This window comes from Halichoerus grypus, chromosome 4 (genome assembly GCF_964656455.1).
Source record: "Halichoerus grypus chromosome 4, mHalGry1.hap1.1, whole genome shotgun sequence".
NCBI lineage: Eukaryota > Metazoa > Chordata > Mammalia > Carnivora > Phocidae > Halichoerus > Halichoerus grypus.
In genome coordinates this window covers 93900411-93922766 of record NC_135715.1, presented here as the reverse complement: position 1 = coordinate 93922766, position 22356 = coordinate 93900411, and the positions used below count along the sequence as shown (strand labels likewise).

General features: G+C 44.4%; 1 protein-coding gene across 6 annotated transcripts in view; it reads left to right on the top strand.

The window, feature by feature from the left end:
- Positions 1–22356, top strand: part of CFAP221 (cilia and flagella associated protein 221) — a 90329-nt gene that overhangs the window by 25354 nt on the left and 42619 nt on the right. For all 6 annotated transcript variants that reach the window (XR_004913231.2, XM_036079649.2, XM_036079648.2 and 3 more), the window contains one exon: positions 8665–8768. Coding sequence is in view for 5 of the 6 variants with exons in the window: in XM_036079649.2 (XP_035935542.2) it covers positions 8665–8768 (104 nt within the window). In the remaining variant the exon portion in view is untranslated. The remainder of the gene's footprint in view (positions 1–8664; positions 8769–22356) is intronic.

The window sequence follows — 22356 nt, the reverse complement described above, 5'->3', positions numbered from 1 at the left end:
TTCACATGGTTTCTAGAGGGGCTCCTGGGTGGCTCAGTCAGTTAAGTGTCCAACTAGGTGTCGGCTCAGGTCCTGATCTCGGGGTCGTGAGACTGAGCCCAGCGTTGGGCTCCGTGCTCAGCAGGGAGTCTGCTTGGATATTCTCTCTCTGCCCCCGCTCTCTCTCTCTCTCTCTCTCAAATAAATAAATAAGTCTTTTTTTAAAAAAACAAAACATGGTTTCTAGAATGTGATTATTTAATGCCTGTCAGAATACGTAGAACAGGGGCGCCTGGATGGCTCAGATGGTTGGGCGTCGGCCTTCGGCTCAGGTCATGATCCCAGGGTCCTGGGATCGAGCCCTGCATCGGGCTCCTGCTCAGCAGGGAGCCTGCTTCTCCCTCTGCCTGCCGCTCCCCCTGCTTGTGCTCTCTTGCTCTGTCAAATAAATAAATAAAAATCTTAAAAAAAAAAACCTTTTAAAAAAAAAGAATACATAGAACAGAGTAACTAGCAGCCAGTCAACCGAATTGTGACTCTTTTTTCTTAAATAGTTGCTTTCTCTTCAACATGCCCCAAATTTCTCCCGAAAATTCCTTATCTACTACCATTTCACAACCGAAATTATTTGAATGTAAATTGCTTTGCTTTAAAAATTCATGTCTTACTCCTCTCCCGAGTGAGCTTTTTGTTCTAATAGCTGCTGGTGGGTAAGCCGCAAGACCGGAAGCTGGCAGCTGGGTGCCCTGCCGGCCATGTCAGGCCGGACATGACGGGTCCCTTAGCTCCAAGGAGGTATGTTTTGAATGCAGTCAGCGTGTGGTTCCTTGTGCCCTCTATTCTAAAAGAAGAAAAAGCCAGCAGTAGTTTTTAGCGGATCCTCTTATCTTCTCTGAATAAATGCTATATTTTTCTCAATAAAAGAAGAAATCAGCCTGCAGGAGGCTTTTCATCTCCCTTCACATCACAATTCAGTTGCTTCCTTTCCCTTGAACGTGACTTTCTTCCTGATGCCAGACGTCCCTGTTCTCTGGTCTCGGCCACAGGCCCTGCTCTGACTCGAAGGAGCCACCCCGGGATTTCACTCCTTACCCCATCTTATCCCACATTATCTGCAACTCAAGTAAGTTGTAAGGTGCTGTTTTCTCTAATATGTATTATTTATGTGAATACTTCATTTTTAAGTGAAGTTAATGTTTAATTTTTCAAAGCTATTTTATATTGTATGAAACCACTTATATGAAGTACTTGGAGTAGTCAAATTCAGAGACAGAAAGTAGAAGGAGTGGGGGTTGCCAGGGGCTGGGGGAGAGTCAGGGAAGGGGGAGTTCGTGTTTACTGGGGACAGAGTCTCAGTTTTGCAAGATGAAAAGAGCTCTGGAGAAGGATGATGGTGATGGTTGCGCACCAGTGTGATTGTGTTTGATGCCACTGAACTGTATACTGGAAAATAGTTAAAATGGTAGATTTTATGTTATGTATGTGTTACCATGTTTTGTTAAGGTGTTTTTAAAAAATATATGAATAGGGCACGTATTATCTCTGCAGATGGCAGATAGCTTGTCATGGTCACCTCTAACTTTTTCTGAATTCAGTTCCATTCCAGCCCCTAGAGAAATGCCTTAGCTTCTTTTACCAAGAATGCAGAGGTGACCTCATTTAATTCTGGTTGTTCCCTAGGGTTCCATCTTTTCCTAAACTACAGAGGCATGAGTGATGGCGGGGAGTGGGGGATTTTACCAACAGGGAGGACTTAGGTTGAGGAAAGAGTTGAACCAAAGGCAAGAAAAGAGCTCAAAGGCCAGGACAGCAAGAGAAGGACTTCGACCCTCCCTGAATCTTCGACTTCTTGCTCTTTGCCTCCAATACTGGTCTAAGCTTAGGCTAAAATGAGGGTGGTGTTTAATTCTCTAGGTGTAAAAAAATAATTAAATGCCTGTTCCTTGAACATTTCTTTATGTAAATCTGTGTTTGTCTTTATTTGACTATGTCATTAAAGATCGTGGGTCCACTCTGCTTCTCGTCTGAGGCTCTAATCCCGGTGAGATTAATTGTGTCTTTGAAAATAAGATAAGCAGCACATGAAAGTTCATAAGAACATAAATTATCTTAGATAAAAGGGCATACTTTGAAATTTGAAGCATAATTACTCTTTATATCTTTTCAAATCGTTGCCTGTTTGGGGGGTTGGGGGTCTGGCTTATCAGGCAACTAATCATTTTGTCTGATTTCTTTCTGGTTTTGGGGTCACATTCTGAATACAACAATTTACATCTAAAGCGTAAAGGAAAATAACTAGCCAGCTTTCTCCACATTTCTCCCTTTGTCTCTATGTGCATAGCAGTGCTTAAGAGGAGGTTGGTAATATTTGAGAAAAAGTCTTGGGATTTTCTAGGCTTTTCTTGCTGACGGGATAATTAAAGGAAATGCTTTCTAAAAAGCTCAACAAATAAGGCACAAAGGGGTCAGTTTCAAAGAGAATGTCAATAGAGAAGAGGACTACAGTGCAAACAATGAGATGTCATTAGCTATTCCTTGATACTAGAGACCAAAGAGAGGTAATAAAGTATAGCAGTGAACAGCTCAGGATCTTGGGTCCTACCTTTAATTTCCACTCATCTCTTATGAACTGCGTGCCCTTGAACTACCCTGTAGGTCAGCTCATTTATCCATAAAATGGACATAGTAATAGTACATATCAAGTTGTCAGGGGGGTTAACCAAAATACAAGCCTAGTGACTGGTACGTATGAAGGGCTAGCACAAAAAAAAAAAAAAAAAGACTTTAAAATTGCCAAATTAAGATGTGCAACCAGAAATGCGGGATAAGGTGATCACTCGCTAAAGAAGAAGCAAGAAAGAGAATGCCGCTTGGGTCCATTTTCTATTGCTTTGTAACAAACCACCCTAGAAGTAGTGGTTTCAAAGAACAGCAATCCCTCGTTTTGCTTGTGGGTGGACCACGTGGGCAAGGCTCAGTGGAGAAGGTCATCCATCACTCCATGTGGAGTCAGTTGGGACTGCTCAGTGGGGGGCTGAAAGATCCACTTTCCAAGATGCTGCACTCAGATGCGGGCTGTTATCTGGGTCCTCAGCCGGGCCGAGGGCTGGGAGCCTTGGTCCTCTCCCCAGGCCGCCTGGGCTTTCTTACAACATGGTCAGTAGTTTGCAGAGTGAGTATCTCAAGAGCAGCACGAGGTGCCTGTTTCTTAGGCTTGGCCTCAGGAAAGGAGTACAGCATCCTTTCCACGGCATTCTGGCGATTAAGCCATCCTAGAGCCCAGATTTCAGGGAAGAAGACCTAGACTCCCGCTGTCAATGGAAGGAGTGTGGAAAGAGTTCACAGAGTTGTTGTAAAGCTGCTACAACCTGTGATCCCAAAGCGTGCCCAGATGCAATTTTTTCATGAGTCTCCTGTACATTTGCAAGGGAAAGACTGTGACATGGATACGTCGTTGCTGCCCACATCTTTCGATCTATCCGTGAGCCTTCATCAATGAGCCGTTGACAGAGGAAAAGTCCACAAAATTGACATGTGATGGTCAATGTTATAGTTTAAATTATCCCTACGTCTCTCTGTGGGGAGGCCTCTCTTTATCTCGAGGGTGTTTCCCTCAGATTTTATGCAGGCATTTATTGTGCCAGAGGAGTCCAGCATCCTGTCACAAGTTAGTGTTTGTCATGCTGTTGTCAGTTAACCTTCATTCTCCCAAAAGGAGTCAAAGCCTATGTTTGGCAAGGTGCCTTATTCCACTCTCTGCACACTGAGATTTTGGAATTAGGGAGGAAATTTGATTTTATGTTATCTACAAATTCACAAGACCATTCCTTCTCTCAAAAAAGCCTTGATTACTTCCTTCCTCGACAAATACAATGTTAAATTTTAGGGTAAATGATAAAAAATAACATCAGACTAAGGTAAAAATAAATGTTATACAATAAACTGGAAATCAGTGGGATATTTGGCCCTCTACTAGCATTTATTTAGAGAAAGGAAAAGGAGGAAATTTGAATTTATATTGTTATTTTATAATATCTAATTTCCATAAGGCAAATTTGTACTCTCTTCTCCTTTTTTCTTTTTAAAATATTTATTTATTTATTTATTTATTTATTTATTTGAGAGAGAGAGAGAGAGAGCATGAATGAGAGGCAGAGGGAGAAGCAGACTCCCTGCTGAGCAGGGAGCCTGATGTGGGGCTCAATCTCAGGACCCTGAGATCATGACCTGAGCCGAAGACAGAGGCTTAACCAACTGAGCCACCCAGACACCCCTGTACTCTCCTCTTCTAATAGGCACACAACTTGTACATAATCATGATATAAGTCTAGTTTTTAAAAGGTTTGGGTTGGGAGGCACCTGGCTGGCTCATTCAGTGGAATGAGAACCCTTGATCTTAAGATGTGTGTTTGAGCCCCACGTTGGGTATAGAGATTACTTACAAAAAAATCTTTAAAAAAATGTGATATAAAGAGCACTGGGTGTTATATAAGACTGATGAATCATTTACTGAACTCTACCTCTGAAACTAATAATACACTATATGTTAATTAGTTGAATTTAAATTTTAAAAATAGTAAAAAAAATAAAATGTTTGGGTGGGATTTTATTCAAAATAGGGAATAATTCTTCTAAAGTACTTGGTGTATTTTTATACATCATTTTAAAGTATATTTATACATAGCCTTAGCATAAGTGATAAAATGTTTAAATAATAAAGTAACAGGGATAAGAGTTGTGATTAACTTCGAAAGTACCAGCTTCTATCTGCTTTGATATTTTAACTGGCTGCTTCCTATAAGTTAGAAGAACTCAGGGACCTGTTTGTGCCTCAGGAACCATAGGCATAAGATAGGTATATTCAGGGACGCCTGGGTGGCTCAGTCGGTTAAGCGTCTGCCTTCGGCTCAGGTCAGGATCCTAGAGTCCTGGGATCAAGTCCCACATTGGGCTCCCTCTCATCATGGAGCCTGCTTCTCCCTCCCTCTGCCACTCCCCCTGCTTGTTCACACTCTCTCTCTGGCAAATAAATAAATAGTCTTAAAAAAAAAAAAGATATGGGGCGCCTGGGTGGCTCAGTTGGTTGGGCGACTGCCTTAGGCTCAGGTCATGATCCTGGAGTCCCGGGATCGAGTCCCGCATCGGGCTCCCTGCTCGGCGGGGAGTCTGCTTCTCCCTCTGACCCTCCCCCCTCTCATGTGCTCTCTCTCATTCTCTCTCTCTCAAATAAATAAATAAATAAAATCTTAAAAAAAAAAGATATGTATATTTATGTTTCTTCAGTGTAGATCACTTTTAACGGTATTTAGCATGGGTGTTTAGTTTAGAATCTCTAAGTCCCCTTAGAATCTAATGGGATTCTGGTTTTTTCAAATATGTAAAATTTCTAAGTAAACTAACCTTTATATTTGTCGAAATTCCTTGTGACCCAAATTCATGTAGACTGTGCTGGATTTATGATTCTGGTGGTTACCCATGCTGATTCGGCATCCATGATATGAGCCGCAGTAGTGAAAGCAAATCTGTGTTACTTGCACTGCCATGTCTCCTTCTGAAACAGGTTACTTGGAATTCTGTGCCCTTCAGGCATTGTTTGTTTTTCCAGACTGGTTAATGCATCAGGAACTTGGCTTCACATAATCATCACTAAATAAATACCCTGACGCCTTTTCTATGGGAATTATCAGAGCTCTGAAATTATTTTAAAATTGGGCATATATAAAAAGCCCCAGCAGCCCTTTTTTGGTTTTAGTTCAGGAAAATGCAAACACGCAGCTCTTAGCAGAACATTCTTGGGCAGCCGGCTTTACCTTGCTGGGCAGCTCTGAGTCGATCACTGGGGTTACCAACCCAAGCACCATCCAGCTCATGTGATGGTGGGAGTCATTGGCCTGATCTTCAGAGACCGCGTTGTGACAGTTTAGACTTCACATTGACCATCACCCAAAGCTGCTCACTTCTTGAGGGGCGTATGGACTTGTACTGTCAGTTTTATCTCCCCAGTGCTGTGGTATAGCAGATGTTCAGGGGGCCTGAGTGTCTATTAGGCTAAATTGCCTTGAAAAGGTAATGACCTTTATGTGCCCTGTGTTTCAGAATTAGGAAGCATCTCAGAAAGTTAAAATGGACTGGGTACTTCCAGAGAGCCTGAGTGAGGACAGAATTGATGAGCTTGGTAAAAAACCTATGAAGGGCTGGTCTCACTGTTGGTTGAAGAGATTACTCTGTATAATGATCCTTATCTTAAATTTATATCACTGGATATAATTGACAAAATTAATATCTAGAATTTACAAATTAATAAGAGAACAGAACAACTTCATAGAAAAATAGGCAATTCATAGAAGATGGAACCCAAATGGATACATATGAATAGAAGAAGCTCAACCTCAAAGAAATGAATATGAAAATAAAATGAGATACCATTTCACCCTCATCAGGTCAGAAGAAGTTAAAATGTCTGAAAACCCTGTGTTGGTAAGCAACAGAAGCTCTCATAGGCTGCTAATGGAGATATACATTGGTAAAAGGGCTTTGGAGAGCATTTTGGCCATATCTAGTAAAGTTGACAATTTTACTTTACTACTACCCAGCAATTCCATTTCTCGGGTATACCTAGAGTAGCTCCGGTATAAGGAGTCACACACAAGGGTTGTCATTGCCATGTTACAATAGTGAAAAAGTGCAAACAACCTAGATGCCCTTCAGCAAGAGAGTAGGTAAGTGGCAAGAGGTGGTCATGGAATGGAATACTCATCACTAGTGAAATGAATGAATAGTACTTCATATATCATGGATAAAAATCACATATCATGAATAAATCTCAGAAAGACAGCATTGAGCAACATTAGCAAGTTTTAGAACGATATTGTTGAAAACAAATAAGTCAATATTATAGCTTTTGTGAGTCCCTCCATTTGTAATGATATTATAAAAATGCATGGGAATAATACCATTATAAAAATGCATGGTATTATAAAAATGCATGGGAATGATGGACAGTGGAGACAGGGTAGGAGTCAGCCCTGGGGAGGGACAAAGTGGAGGAAGGGGAGAGGTGTACAGGGAGTTTCAAGTGTTCTGCAATGTTTTATTTTTAAACATTTTTAACATTTTTATTTTATTTATTTTAAACATTTTAAACATTTTTAAACATTTAGACATTTTTGGTTTACCCAAAGCAGAAGATTTGAGAGCTTGGCAGTGGATAAAGCGATCTCTATTACAGTATTCTCTATATCTTTCTTTACATTTAGAATATTCCAGAAAGCCAAATAAAAATGCTCTTGGCATAATTTTTAAAGCCACATTTGAACTGTACTGTATCCCCAGAACTACTATGGAAAAAGAGTTATTTTACTTTGTTCCAACAAATATTTGTTGAATGTCCCCCTGTGCGGGACTCTGGAATTTTGTTGAGGTTATGCTGGAGAAGCAAGTAGACTCAGCTCTGCTTTCATAGGACTTAGAGTCTCCCAGGTAGACAGGCGCTGGGCAGGTAAGGAAGCGGATCCTGAGGGAAGAGTCCCCAGGCAGACGAGGTCGGGACGGGCACCACCCAGAAGGCAGCATGCTAGCCGGCCTGGCAGCTCTGCTCAACCCGATTACAGTCACATTCTCCCACACAGCCTGGGAAATGGGAGGGAGAAGGGCAGTTGGCAGGAAGGCTCCCACCGAAAGGTTAAGAGGTAGAGACCAACTGCTGGGCAGGAGGGCAAGATGGGCCGTGAGGGCACAGGAGTTAGATGTAGGCAGAAGGAAATGCAGGGATGGAGGGCAGGGCTGAGTCTCATAGGGGAGGAGCTCAATGTCCAGTTGCTGGAAGGGGCCCAGATAACCACCCCAGCTCTGCGTCTGTGGGGATGCCAAGTGACAGCCAGAGAACTTAGCTTCTCCATGCCTTGTTCAGCCCGCAAACTCTGGCCCACCTGGGCTTGGCCTGATAGAAGGAGAGGACCTGAGGAGAAGCTCAGGGCTCTCTGAGCCACAGCCGTAGCAACTCCCGAGTACCGTAAGGGACAACCTCAAGCACACTCAGAAGTCGCACTAGTCTTGGCGAGGGAGTGGACGCTCTCCGGGTCCTCTACTGCTTGTTGGCCTTCGTACCAAACAAGGAATCTCCGGCACACTTCAGTCAGACGCAACCGGCAGTGTGGTTTCGTCAACACCGTCTAGATCAAAGCTGCGGAAAGGCCAGGGGCTTCCCAGGCTTCTCTGTGTAAAGCCTGCTCATGCAGTGTTCCCTCGGTTCCCTGGGGCCCATTGTGTGGCAGAGAAGCCCTTTCCCTGTGACGGTGAGTGTCCATGGAATAAACCTGACAGTGCTCGAGAAGCAGCGTGGACAGAGGTATTTGGAGTGCGGAAACTGGGCCCAGTTGACGTGCCTTGAATCCCACTTCTGCCACTAACTAGCCGTGTCACCTTGGGCAGGACACTTAGCCTCTCTGGTGCTTTGTTTGCCTTGTCTGTAAGTGGGGATGATCACAGCACCACCACATGGGACTAGAAGAGTTAATATCTGGGACATGGGTGTGACAGGTGGCACCCAGGAGTTACTCTAGCTGCGTTGACTATCGTCACTGTTGTGGTTGTTTATTATGTGACTTGAGTCTCTATTCCTTGATATCAAAAGAACTAATTATCAAGAAAAATTTTTTTCCTTTTTTCTTTTTTTTTTTTTTGCAGCAAAAAATACGTTATCCCTTTGCAGTGCAGCTGCCCTGTAGATTTCGAGTTTCATATCACTTTGATTCAGTCTCATGAAGCCTTTACTGTTGACCCAATATCAGGTAAGGAGAGTCAAGATTTCAAGTTTCCAATTTCCTTGGAGTTCTCAGATCAAAGAGGATTCAGAGAGTAGGTCTCAAGTTATAAAAGAGAATAAACTACATTTGAATATGGTATTTTCACATGTGTAACAGTAACAAATTTGATGTGTCTGACATAGTGCAAATTGGGATTGGACACTTGAGAATGAGGACACTTTGGGATCATTTGTATCATGCAGATAATTTGTAACAGTGTCCAGGTAAATTTCTTCCAAGATCAAAACATGAAATCGGAAGTTAATCCATTCCTCTTCTAATTTTGGCTCTTGGTGTATCCTTTTCACTCAATTTCAAATAAAATGGGAATAGTATCTCTTACCAAGCTTTTGGGATGTTATTGAAGGCTGTCGTGAATTTACTACACACGTGGTATGGACAGTCTGTCTTTGCCTGCCCCAAAGGGTATAGATCCTAATGCTGCTCAGAACTTTTGAAAGTGAGATCTCCATCTGAAGCGATTTCTGCTTTCCAGTTTCTGTCTCTTGTTGTTTGGGTTTGGGCTTTAAATATCCGTCCACAGTGTTCTGCTGTGAACACTAATATAGTTTTGTTTTTGAATGTCTGGGTAGGTATCCATTAATCTCCTGATTTCGAGTGCATATATGAGTGCTTAAAGCAGAAATTTTGAATGACTTCTAAATTATGAGATGTATATGGATTATTTCCTAGAGAACCAGGAGCCATTCTGAGATTTTTGAAATACAATGTAGCTTACTATTTATATTGCAAAAAACAGTACTTGATTCTCTTTCCAGAGAGAAGCTTTATTACTTTTAGGCTTTAAAGAGAAGAGAAAGTGGTTACCAAAATTATACTAAACAAAATTATATTTCTACTTTTAATTATAGTCGATGTTCTCACTGTAGGCCTTTTGGTAGAATAATAATAGTAGCACTTACATAGTGACTCTTTTGTGCCAGACACTATTCCAGGTGATAGATATAGATATATTTTATATATGTATAAATACATATATGCTTAATCTATACCACAACCATGTAAGGTTGGTATAACTATTATTTCCATTTTATGGACATAGAAATGAGGCACCAAGGATGCTCGGGAGTAAGTGGCAGAGGTAGGATTTGAAAGCAGTCATTCTGGTTCCAAAGTCTATGCCCTGCCTCCTAAAATACAAATTGAATTTTCACCTTAACTCTGAAGAGGTTATAAAAATTTGACCTACGAGGTAAGTTGGTAAAGTGAACTAGCTCCTGTGATCTTAGTCTAGACTCTACTTGAGAGATGATGGCAAGCCAGAGAAGGGACTCCTGTCCCGCCCTGGGCCATCAGACCAGGTGCTGAGACAGATCCAGATAAACCCCAGGGAAAGAGCTTCAGGTCAGTGTAGGAACGGGGAGAAGAGAAAGGCACTGGAGGCAGGCCAGCTGTGTCAGTAGCAAGAATCACTATGGTGTAAGGGCGCCTGGGTGGCTCAGTCGGTTAAGCATCTGCCTTCGGCTCAGGTCATGATCCTGGAGTCCCAAGATCGAGCCCCGCTTCGAGCTCCCTGCTCAGCGTGGAGTCTGCTTCTCCCTCTGACCCTCACCCTGCTCATGCTCTCTCTCTCTTGCTCTCTCATCCTCAAATAAATAAAATCTTTTAAAAAATTGTTTTCAAAAAAAAAAAGAATCACTATGGTGTGAAAAGGAATGGCCTTGGGCCCAGCAGCTCCTGGTGCATCACCAGAGATGCTCAAATATGAAATTGGTCTCTTATCAAATAGCTAGTTCACCATCACTGAAGACGGGTGGGAATGTTGCAGAGGGGAGTCAGCGGATGGGGCTTAGAGTAGTGCAGTACCCCAAGACGTTGAACACTTATGATAGCTATGAAGCCAAGGGACCCATCCCTGGTGATTTGCTCTGGGAAGGGCCTGGTTTTCTGTGCTGTTACCAGGCACCTCCCAGTGATCCTGATGTGGACACTCCTCAGAGTGGTGTTCGGCACTCATCGGACTAGGCTCATCTATATGATCCTGCCCCACTTGATGGTTTATAATTCTGTGAACCTCCATAGGCAGTAGGGAACCACTAAGATTTCTGAGCAATTGTGACAGGAGCTATTTTTTAGAAAGGTCAGTACAGCTGCTCTGTGCAGGTGTGACTGAGGCGGGTAGGGCAGGAGACCAGGAAATCACTGTGTTGGGAATGAGATCATGTAGGCCTTGAAAGCCTGAACTAAGCTGGTGTCAGTGGCAAGGAAAAGGCAGGGGGAGTTGGGAAGAAAGCGAGAGGTTCTTATGGCCAAGGCGTACTTTCTGCAAAGAACTATGTCCCAAGATACAGACTATTAATCTACCAAAAGGGTTTTTTGAAACACAGCCTATTCAAAACTCGAGGACTGCATACATAAGCAAATGCAGTGTTGAGCATAGGTGGATGACAGCTATACATGAAACACTTAAAAATTATGCAGGCGCGTCTCTGAGCCCTCAGATTATAAATTGCACAGCCACATAATTCAGACAAATGGGAGATCCATGAGCACTTTGATCCATCTGATAAGCTTTCTGGTTGTTCCGGTGCTTTGTTTGTTGCTTGTCTTTTAAATTCCTCCTTTAAGTGAAATTAAGTTGAATATACCAGTTTGGAGACAGGAGAGAGGTGTGAGCTAGGGACAGAAATTTCAACGTCACCTAGGTACTGATGGAATGTACAGCCGTGGGACAGAGAGGAGGTGGCCCAGGGAGTGGGTGTGGCTAGACAAGAGAGGTGGATGGAGCACTGAGCCCTGAGCACACGGGCCCTCAGAGGACACCAAAGAGAAGTATGTCCAGGACAGAGATCCAGGAGGAAAATCAGGAGAGTCTGATGCAAGCGAAGGCATGAGTGAGGGAGGGAGCGAGTGAATGAATGAACAAACAAATGAGAACAAGCCAGGGCTCTTGAACTTTGGGGACCCTACCTTTACGATTTGAAATGTTCTACATCATGTGGATGGCTTTGCTGATGCGGCTTTACAAACCAGTCTCCTAGGCTGGACTCTTCAGCCTCCTCAGGAGCCGTTTTATGAGGCTTAGTGCAGTCCTCCGTCCACTGGTCTCTCAGGCATTCTCTTGCTTTGGCTTCCCTTTGCCGATGTCTCCATGCATCTGGTATACATCTTTGAGGCTACGGAATTTACGAAGACTTTTATTCACCTGCAGTAAAAAGCTCTGGCTGCATGGACAGTGAATGCAGTTCGGGTGGCACGTAGCTCAGGCAGGCTCTGGGCTCTTCTGACTTGCCAGGCATCTGACTTGACTCATAGGTCTCATACAGTTGGACAGTTGTGGATTGCTTTTTGGACAGTAAGTCCTTACTGCCCCCATTTTACAAATTGGGCCCCGATAGGCTAACAACCATGGGCAAATTTTACATAGTTAGAATGTATAAATATAGACACTCTTTGGGGCAAATCTTAGTAACTGTGGAGACATGCCTGGTTCACAGGGTTATAAAGCAGTGTCTTCTCTAGGAACTAGAAGCATCATTTATCCATGCCTTCCAGGCATTTTGTGCTCAGGCTTGCCAAATGAAAAAATTTGAATAAAGCTAATTCCACTTACAAGATATGACTCTGACATAGGGCCCCCAACTTTAACTCAACTGGCCATTTGCCCACTGGGCATCCTTAGGATGCATGTGTGCTCTAGAGCTGTCAGAAGCTGGATCAGTTAATGGTGCCAAGATCTTCCTGATACTGGGGAAAAGAAGTAAAGGATTTTATGACATTCTTTATATTGCTGACAAGAAATCATATACAATTAAAACATCAACAACACTGTTGATAATTTTGGAAGAGCCAGCAATACATGACTTTGGCCAAGATCTTATTAGTGTTGGAGAATAGTCAAATGCCACAAAAAATTGTTAAACGTGTTTACTTTTGACCACTTTGAGATTGTGGACACATTCGCTTGATGTCACATACACCAGAAAGAATGCATGCATTCTAGCATGCAAATTGGAGCATAAAATAGCAAATTGTAGCATAAAATGGCTAGTTAAGAGTTCCTGAGGACTATTGCCCAGAGTTATTACAGAAAGTTTTAATACTTTTGTTCTCTTTTTTCCCCAATTATGAGGAATATATCAGCCGTTATAAATAATTTTGTATTTTGCATTTTCTTATGAAATGCCAATTCATAACAATTTTATATTGATTTGGGAGTAATCCCAGAACCTCTGCCATTGCTTTGGACCCAGACTACTTTTTGGTTAATAGGCGTTACCTGTAGGCCCAGGTCCACCAACCCACCAGGCAGCACTTCCTGGCAAAGAAGAGTTTCCTATCCCCTGAGATGAGCACTAAGACACCATAAACACTGCACCCTACCTGTCAAAGTCCAAGGCACCTCCATACACCTCCTACTCGGGGGGGGGGGGGCATAGGCACTTGACCCCTAGTCCAATCATGTGATCTCAGTTGGATTCATTCACACTCCTGCAACACCTGCCCATACCCCAACATTTACCTGTTTAGGTTTCAAAAGGAAGTGAATGTTAATCCATTTTTTTTGTTTCTTTCTTCTTCAAAGCCCCTCCCCCCCCCCACTGAGGTATTTTATCATATAATAATCCTCACCAACAGGGTCCAGATGCCTTTGAGAATCCATAAGCAAACCCATTCCTTACAGGCAAGAACAGGAATAGGGAAGGCTGCCCTGCTTCTCTTCCCCACCTCACTATACACCTGTGGATAGGTGAGACAGAAGAACCCCAGACCCCAGCACAAACTCTGCAGGGGACAGATCAGGATTGTCAAGAGGATGGTACGACCTTTGGATCTTTGGCACACAAAAGAGGCCCCCATAAAATGTTTCTTATTGGTGGCTAGGACCATCATAGGTAGCTCACCCAGAAAATAATGCTGATTTTATGGCTATATAGAGAAATGGAGACATACAGATATGTCTTTGGCAAGTGATAAAAATGAATGAGATATACCAGCAAAGTGCTTCTTTCTGATCACCTTCCGGTTCAGCAAATTTGAGAAAAGCCGGAGGCCATATGCCAGGTTGGAAGAGAATGCTTATGAGAAGTAAAATCAAGAGATTGGATGTTTTTATGACTTTCTAAAGCACCAAACTTACTAGTGAGGAAGTGAAAACAATTAGGGTTTAATAAAGGGTTTAATGTAATAAAACAGTTAATACATCAAATGCAAATGAGTTCCCTATGCCCCTTGTGTAAGGGCGTGGGTCACTGATTAATAGTAGCATACTGAAGAAAGCAGGAAAAGCTAGACAGGCAGGTGGCAATTCCTTATACACAGGCCCTGAAGCAGCTCTCTCACGTTGGTAGCAATGCTACATTTTGCCTGACAGTCGGTGTATCCTTGATGGCTGGCAGTGGTTATACACAGGTAGCTGGTGTAATGCTAATAATCGCTCCTATTTACTAATTGTTAGCCACGTGACAGGCACTGCGCTAAGCCCGTTGCACGCACCACCCACTGCATCCCACAACCCTACGAGGAGGGAACTAGTAGCACCACTTTTTATAGCCAACACCACCAAGACTCAGGGAGGCCAGATGATGTGCCGAAGGCAACAGGGTCTGTCTGACTCCAGACTCGAGCTCTCACTCCCTCCCCTAAGCTGGAAGAGTAATGATACGAGGACGCCTTGAAATAGAGAGGAGGACAAATAGAATTGTATCACAGACTAAGAGTTCAGGAAAATTCTGTTTTGTGAGAGAAAAGCTAGGGAGATTAACAATAGCTCTCAACCAGGCCTTCTGTATTCTTCTTGCCTTCAGGATGCCTAGGTATCTCCTGTTCAAGATGACCATCTGGTGGCATGTCAGTCTGGGCTGGTTTGAGCTCAGTTGACCAACAGCGTTCAGTGAACTTCACCCAGAGACCAATTCCTGTACCTTGACCAAGCTCTGTACCTCTGTTGCCCATCCAGAGGTGCAAGTCCTAGTGAGGCCCAGGGAGGGGCCAGGGATGGCTTGACCCAAACCTTCCTCCTACTGGAAAATCCTGTCTTCCAGGAGACTGAAACGGAACTCCAGCTTTGCTTGCAGGAGAGCAGGCCTTTCTGTGGGTCCCACAAGGCTGGTCCGGGAAAGGTGATATGCCCCAAACCAGGCAATAGCAACAAGAGAGTTAAAAAAAGAAAAGCTCTGGGTTGAAATAAGTGTGGGAGATAGTGGGTTGAGCAAACATAAATATTTCTTTAAGAAGTGGCTTTATAAAAACGAAGTATGTTATACAAATACGTTTCATTACTTGATACTGATTTACAAAAAAAAAAAAAAAACAGGTGAAACCCAAGGAATTGATGAACTACATTGATATAAGTGATATTCTTTTAAAATTTACCGCTACAATTAAGAAAAGAGAGTATAAAAACATTAAGAGGTCAGAGCCACTGCCTTGCACGCTTCAACTTCAGCTAGAAACTTGGCGGTGCAGACAGGGGGAGGTAGCATCCATTCTCTGTCTCTCCCTCCCTCCTTAATGGCTTCGCCTTCTGTGATATTATCTTACCTTATCTGGGTTTATAGCATTTGCATTCTGTCTTGTGACCAGAAATAACACAGTTACTTAGTTTCTATTTCAGTGGAACCTGGGTGTCACCTCCATTCTTTGCTCCACATTTTCTCCATTCTAAGTTCTTTACGTCCGTTCTTTCCCTGGCTTGTCTGGAATGTGTAAGTCAGCAGCTTGTTAACCAAAGGTTCCTGGAGGCTACACACAGAGAATGCCTGCATGTTTGACCATGTCTCTGCTGCCTGTCATCTTGAAGGACAACGTGACTGGGTCGAAGAGTCTTGGTTTACAACTCTGTTCACCTCAGAACTTTGTAGACATTGCTTGACTGCCCCTTGCTTTGAATTTGCTAGGAATTCCGAGCCTGGTCGGAATCTTTACCTGCCCAAGGTGAATTCTGGATGCCCTTAGAATTCTCTTTGTTTTTGTTTTTTTCAGTATTGAGGTTAAGTAATTTGCCAGGTTATGTATTGGCGTTGCTCTGTATCCTTTGTTTTCCTCGAACATGGCATGTCCTCTTGATCTGGAGAAAAAGGACTTTTGTTATTTTAGAAAATTTTTCAACTATTAAAACTGAGTATTTTAATCTTCTATTTGCTTTGTTCTCTTGCTCAGGAACATAAATTATGTGTATGTGTTAACTATCCTTTGCCCTTGGTATCTGTTATCTTCCTTAAAATAATTTAATTTTGTGTGGATTCCTCATCCCTGCCTGCCACGGGCATGTGTCCATGCATGTGCGTTGTGTATGTGTGTGTGTTTTGTCATTCCTTCTAATGCAGTGTCTACTTCAGTGACGCTTCCTTTTCCTTTTTCTGTGTGTCTCCCGAGCCCACCGACTCTCTCCTCTCTCTTCGTCTCCTTCTAGTGTGTTCTACCATTGCTTCCTTGAATCTGGTAACTCTCGCTGTGGCAAGGTCAGGCTGGCTGTCACTTCTTAAGACTCTGGTGAACCACCCGAGTTCTGAGGTCATCCCTCTTGTGATGTGTGTTCTTCACCTGCTTTTGCTTTTGTCCCTTTCCTCCTTCAAAGTGTATTAATCTTTGAATTTGCAGTTTTCGTGCATAATACCTTTGTTGGTTCTACTCAGCATTTTACGCAGCTTTGAGTAGGGCCTGCTGCCGGCAGAAGAATAAAGTGGGAAAAAATGATGATGGTGAAAATAATGAGAATAGTAGCTGATGCTTACATGACACTTAACCTGTGCTAGACACCAACACCGCTCATTTTATACCCCCGACGACGCTCGTGAGGCGATGCTCTTAATAGGTCCACTTTGCAGGTGAGGAACCCAAGGCATGGAGTGTTGAGGGAAGTTGTCCAAGGGCAGAGCTGGGATTGGAAGCCAGGGTCTGGCCACAGTCCGTGGGCTCCCGCATCCTCAGAGAATATCTCCTACCGCTGCCCCGGGCTCATGAAGGCCAGGTGAGTCATCTGTGCCATGTGCCTGCCGTTGCGGGGTCACCTGCTCCCCTCGGTCCCCATCAAGTCACCTCCAGCCTCCGGGTCCCGGGTCTGAGGCAATAGAAATGTCAGGGCAACATAGTTACTTCTTCAGCTGCCTACCTGCTATTCCAGGATGCTGAGGTCGGGTCTCTTCTGTCCTCATCCCCACTTCTCCAGGGCCCAGCCGCATTCCCTGTTTTGTCACTTTAATCAAAGTGTAGGTAGATGTATTTTTTCAGGGCCGTTCCCCTTACCTTTGGGGAAATCTGTTGCCTTCCCGGCTCTCCGCTCACTCCCACGCCTTACTGGACAGTATCTGGGAAGCATGCTGCTTTGTCGGGCTTTGGAAATAGAGTCATTTCCCTTGTTTAACAGATTTTCCTTCTCTTCCATTTTTTTGTTTTGTTTTGGTGAGTTTGACAGGAGGGTAGTCAAGTTCAAATAGCTTCACGTGACCATCTTTTACCAGAAATGCTGCTGGGCTTGTTTGCCCTGCTGCTGGGTTGAATCCTGCCCTGTGGCCCCACGTTTGCTTTCCTTCTAGAACTAAGCACTCAGCGCCTGCTGTGCATCGGGTGCTATGATAGGTGCTGCGCTGCCCCAGGGAGCAAGACAGACCTGCTCACTGCTCTGACGTCCCAGTATGGGGGAGAGAGACAGGCACCCAGAGAGGACATTGCCCAGGGTAGACATGGTGACTGCTCTCATCTGGTGGTCAGGAGCTAGGGAAGAGGGTTTCAAGCAGAGGAAGCCCCCAATGCCATCAGGTTAGAACAGGCTTGGCAGGGTCACGTTTGAGGGACGTCCCAAAGCCCAGAGTGTCTGGACGGTGCACCCAAGGGGAAGAGGGTGTGCCCAAAGGGAGACCAAGTTGGAGAGGCCTCGGGGATCTGAGGAGGGTAGGAGTTAGGGTTTGGTTCTGAGCTGGGAGGGAGTCCAGTAGAGGGTTCTCAGCAGGGGATGGTGTCTCGGCCTCATTATGCTCCTGAGAGGAGAGTGGGTTGGAGTAGCACAAACGGGGAGCAGACTGTCCCCTTAGGAAGGAAGCCCAGGTTGGCCTGGATGGGTGCCGGCCATGGAAATGGCAAATGGTGGCATGGACAGGCTTTGCTGAAGGGTTGGTGAGGCTGGGGGCATGGTCAGGGGGCGGCTCCTGGTGTCCCTGTGAGCCATGGGGGAATGCAGGTGCTGTGTGTGATGCTTCCTGCAGCTCTTGAATTCAGGATAAGCATTCCGGTGCAGTCTCTCTGGCCTCCCTGAGTGGTCTTTCCATGCTGGACAGCGCCCAGGAGAGGGGCGTGTGATACCCGTGTGCAGGTTACAGGCTTGACGGAAAATGAGCGGCTGGCCTGCTTTGGCCTTCCCCAGCATCCTTCTACTCAGCTTCTACTCAGCTTCCCATCAGCATAGGCAGGGCCCCAGGCTGTTCTGCTCCTGCTCCCAATGTCTGCCGTTTTGGGTATTTGGTGGACCAGGAGGAAAAGGAAGATCCCCGAAGACTCCATTTTACTGATTATTTCTGGCTTCAGTCACCAAGGCTTGCTGGAGGGAGAAGGGAATTAAAGATTAAAATAAGTGCTGGGAGGAGCACCTGGGTGGCTCAGTCCGTTAAGCATCTGACTCTTGGTTTCAGCTCAGGTCCCCATCTCAGGATCCTGAGATCGAGCTCCCTGTTGGCTCTGCACTCAGCAGGAGTCTGCTGGGGCTTCTCTGCCCCTCCCCCCACTCTAGTGTGTGCGCAAGCACTCTCTCCCTCTCAAATAAATACATTCTTTAATAAAATAAGTGCTGGGGGGCGCCTGGGGGGCTCAGTCGTTAAGCGTCTGCCTTCAGCTCAGGTCATGATCCCAGAGTCCTGGGATCGAGTCCCATGTTGGGCTCCCTGCTCCGCGGGAAGTCTGCTTCTTTCTCTCCCACTCCCCCTGCTTGTGTTCTCCCTCTCTCTGTCTCTCTCTCTCTGTGTCAAATAAATAAATAAATAAATAAATAAATAAATAAATAAAATCTTTAAAAAAATAAGGTAAAAAATAAACTAAGTGCTGGCGTAATTAGCAGTCAGTATCTCTGTTGCGGCTGAGCAAGTTGGTCCTTCCCGGGGAAACAGAAATGAGCTGGTAACTGAAAGCCTCAGGGCTCATATTTCACCCCTTTACAGAAAGCCCAAGGCCTAAAAATTTTTTTTTTTTGAGAGAGAGCACGCATGTGCGCACTCATGAGCCAGGTTGGGGGGGGCTGTTTGGGGGAGGGGGTTGGGGGAGTTGGGGAGGACGGGGATGGAAGGAGAGGCTTAACTGACTGAGCCACCCAGGCCCCCCATGGCCTAAATTTTAAAGTAGACCTAAATTTTAAAGGCAGCCCAGTCCTTGTCTCGTGACTGGTAGAATCGCCTGCGTTTGAGGAAGTCATCCCAGTGGCTTGGCATCATGAGGCAATTGTGTCTTCCTTCTTTAAAACTCAAATGGGTCAGGTACAGTTAACCCTTGACAACACAGGTTTGAACTACGTGAGTCCACTTCTACACAGATTTTTTTTTCAATAAGTACAGCACAACTGTAAATGTATTTTCTCTTCCTTATGATTTTCTTTATATTTTCTTTTCTCTGACTTGCTTTATGGTAAGAATATAGCATATAATACATAGAATGTACATGCAAATATGTGTTAATTGTTTGTTGTTGGTATGACTTCGGAACAATAGTAGGCTATTAGTTGTTAAATTTGGGGGGAAGCAAAAGTTATATATGGGTGTTCAACTTCACAGGGGGTCTGTGCCCCTAACTCTCATGTTGTTTCATAGTCAACTATGTAAGTTTTCCCAAGAAATACTTCCTCTTCCTGACATTTTGTTTATTTTTTCAAGACTTATTTTAGAGAGAGAGAGAGTGGGGGGAGGGGCAGAGGGAGAGGGAGAGAATCTCCAGCAGACTCCCCGCCGAGGCAGAGCCCGATGTGGGGCTTGAAGCGGAGCTCAATCCCAGTACCCTGAGATCACAACCCGAGCTGAAATCAAGAGCCGGCTGCTTAACCAACTGAGCCACCCAGGTACCCCCTGAAATTCTATTTTTTTTAACTTTTTTTCTTCAAATAGGCTCCACGCCCAATGTGGGGCTCCAACTTACAACCCTGAGATCAAGAGTCACATACTCCACCAACTGAGCCAGCCAGGAGCCCCTCTTCCTGACATCTTAATGATAATTTAATACACGGTAGATTATTACTCATATTATTTGGCACAAACATGGGAAGGACACATTCACAGGACACATGCTCTGTAGTAAGTAAGCATTATCCCAGACCTTGTATACTCTTTTCTCCTTTACACTTCGTCCCATTTTACAGATGAGAAAACTGAGCCTCAGGTAAAGTAACAAGCCAAGTCACAGAGCTCATACAGGGCCCAGCGAGTCAGGGTTTGCATTGTCTGCACACCCTGGGCGGTGGTGGTGGCCTGCGAGTGTCCCAGTGGGTGACATGTGACTCATGGTGGTGAGTCGGATGGGAGGAACACTCTTGAAGCACCCCCTCTGTAATCCAGTGAGTCCAAAACACTGAGTTCATCAGCGGCTTGTTCATGGACAATTTTTAAACTATGCAGCTATTAAATTCCCACCCGAAGCTTAGAGAGATTAAGAAATTTACCCAACATCACACAGCTCATAAAACCCTAAATCCTGGAAGATTAAGACTAATACTTGCTAACACTTCAAGCATGTAGCTTATATGGCTCTGTGATAATTTAGGGAGGATGATCTGTGCTTTCGAGGATTTCGAAGAAAAAGTTATTTTAAAAGTATAACAATATTGTAAGGATGCTGTATGGACATGAAAGAAGAAATGTTTAAAAAATGATCCCCGTCCTGAGCCTAACCACCCTAAAAATAACGTACTTTTATTTTTCCATCTCCTTTTGGTGACTGGCCATATTTATGCATACTTTATATAATTATCATCAAGGCAAAGATCCAGTGGTATTTTCTGGTCATTTCATTAATCATTGTAGCATTTTTCAGTGTTGCTACATTTTCTTCATTATGCCCATTTTATTGATAGACTAGGATTTTCTTAGAAAGCCTTTAGTTTATTTCTCAGTTTTTCTCTCCTCTCTCCCTCTGCCTCACCAGCCTCCCTGCCCTGTGATTTCACATGATCCCGGCTGATGTTAAGGGTGGTGATCCGAAATTGGCCCCAGATGAAATTGGACTGAAGCCATAAAATTGTGGTTTGGGTTTTTTTAAAACGAAGTCGGAATTTGGGGGTGGGGGAGCCTTCTCACTTTTCAAACATGAGACTTGCTCTCCCTTCTCCCACCATTAGCTTTTGCCAAGCATCAGCCGCAGCCAAGTTCCGCTAACAGAGCCGTGCTGCCTGCTATCCCTGCTAATGGAGAAAGCAGTGTACCCTGGTTGCCCGGGCTACCCCTCCAGTGTGCTTTAGGTATTAGGTGCGGGCTGGGAGCACTTAAAAATAAATCAGCCAGGTCAAGGCAAACATTAATGCTTGCTCCAGAGCTTGTTATTTTTTTTTAAGTTAATGAGCTGGAGCAGAAGCAATAGAATGTTCGTATTCTAAAGCCCCCAGTGAGCTGCAGGTCAGATGGTGTATTTTCTGACCTAGTGGGTGGTCGAGGTACCGAACTGCATGCAGGACACCTTGGAGTTTCTGTCCCGCAGATCCTAGGTTGGCCAATAGAACCGAGATCTTCTGTTGATTCACTCTCCCCCGCAGTGAGCTCTTGGGTCACTAGTGAGTGTCATTTAAAGATTTGGACTTCTGGGGGCTCCTGGGTGGCTCAGTTGGTTAAGCATCTGCCTTCCGCTTAGGTCCTGATCCCAGGGTCCCGGGATCGAGCCCCACATCTGGCTCTCTGCTCAGTAGGGAGTCTGCTTCTCCCTCTTCCTTCTGCTCCCCCTGCTTGTGCTCTCTGGATTACTGTCTCTCTCTCAAATAAATAAAATCTTTAAAAAAAAAAAAAAAAAAAAAGATTTGGACTTCAGCTCTCAGGAAGTTGACAAATACTTATTTCTGAAGCACTGCACTAGGGGTCCGGGAAGGTGAACGAGCTTTGGGGCCCGGTGTCAGCTCTAGGGGCTTGCAGTCGAGTGGGAGAGCTCTAAACCCGAGAAGGCAACAGTTCGGGTGGCACGTGGGTACTGCGGGGCTTACAGAACTGTAGGGGAGTGAAGGCTCCTAGGGCTGGAGAGTCAGGAGGAGTTTCATTCACTTGTTCAACAAGTATTTATTGAGCTGGGAACATCATAATGGGCTTTTGTCAAACTGCATTTGAGTCTAGGGGAAGGCAGATGGCAAGATGGTGATTTCAGAAAGTAGGATTAAAAAAGACGAAAAGAAGATCTGGAGAAAGGGTTTTCCAGGCTGAGGGAATAGCCAGTGCCAAGGCCCTGAGGCAGCAGGAGCCCAATGTGGGAGGGTTGGCACGAGGGCCCCTCTCTGCCTTCAGGTCTCGGCTGCAACATCTCACCAGAGAAGCCTTCTCTTCATCCTCTCTCAAATAGCACATTACATTTCACTTGCCTCCCCCATACACTGCTTTACTTTTCTTGTTGGTATTCATGACATGATTTTATATTTTATATTCATTTTTTGTTTGCTTACTTGCTG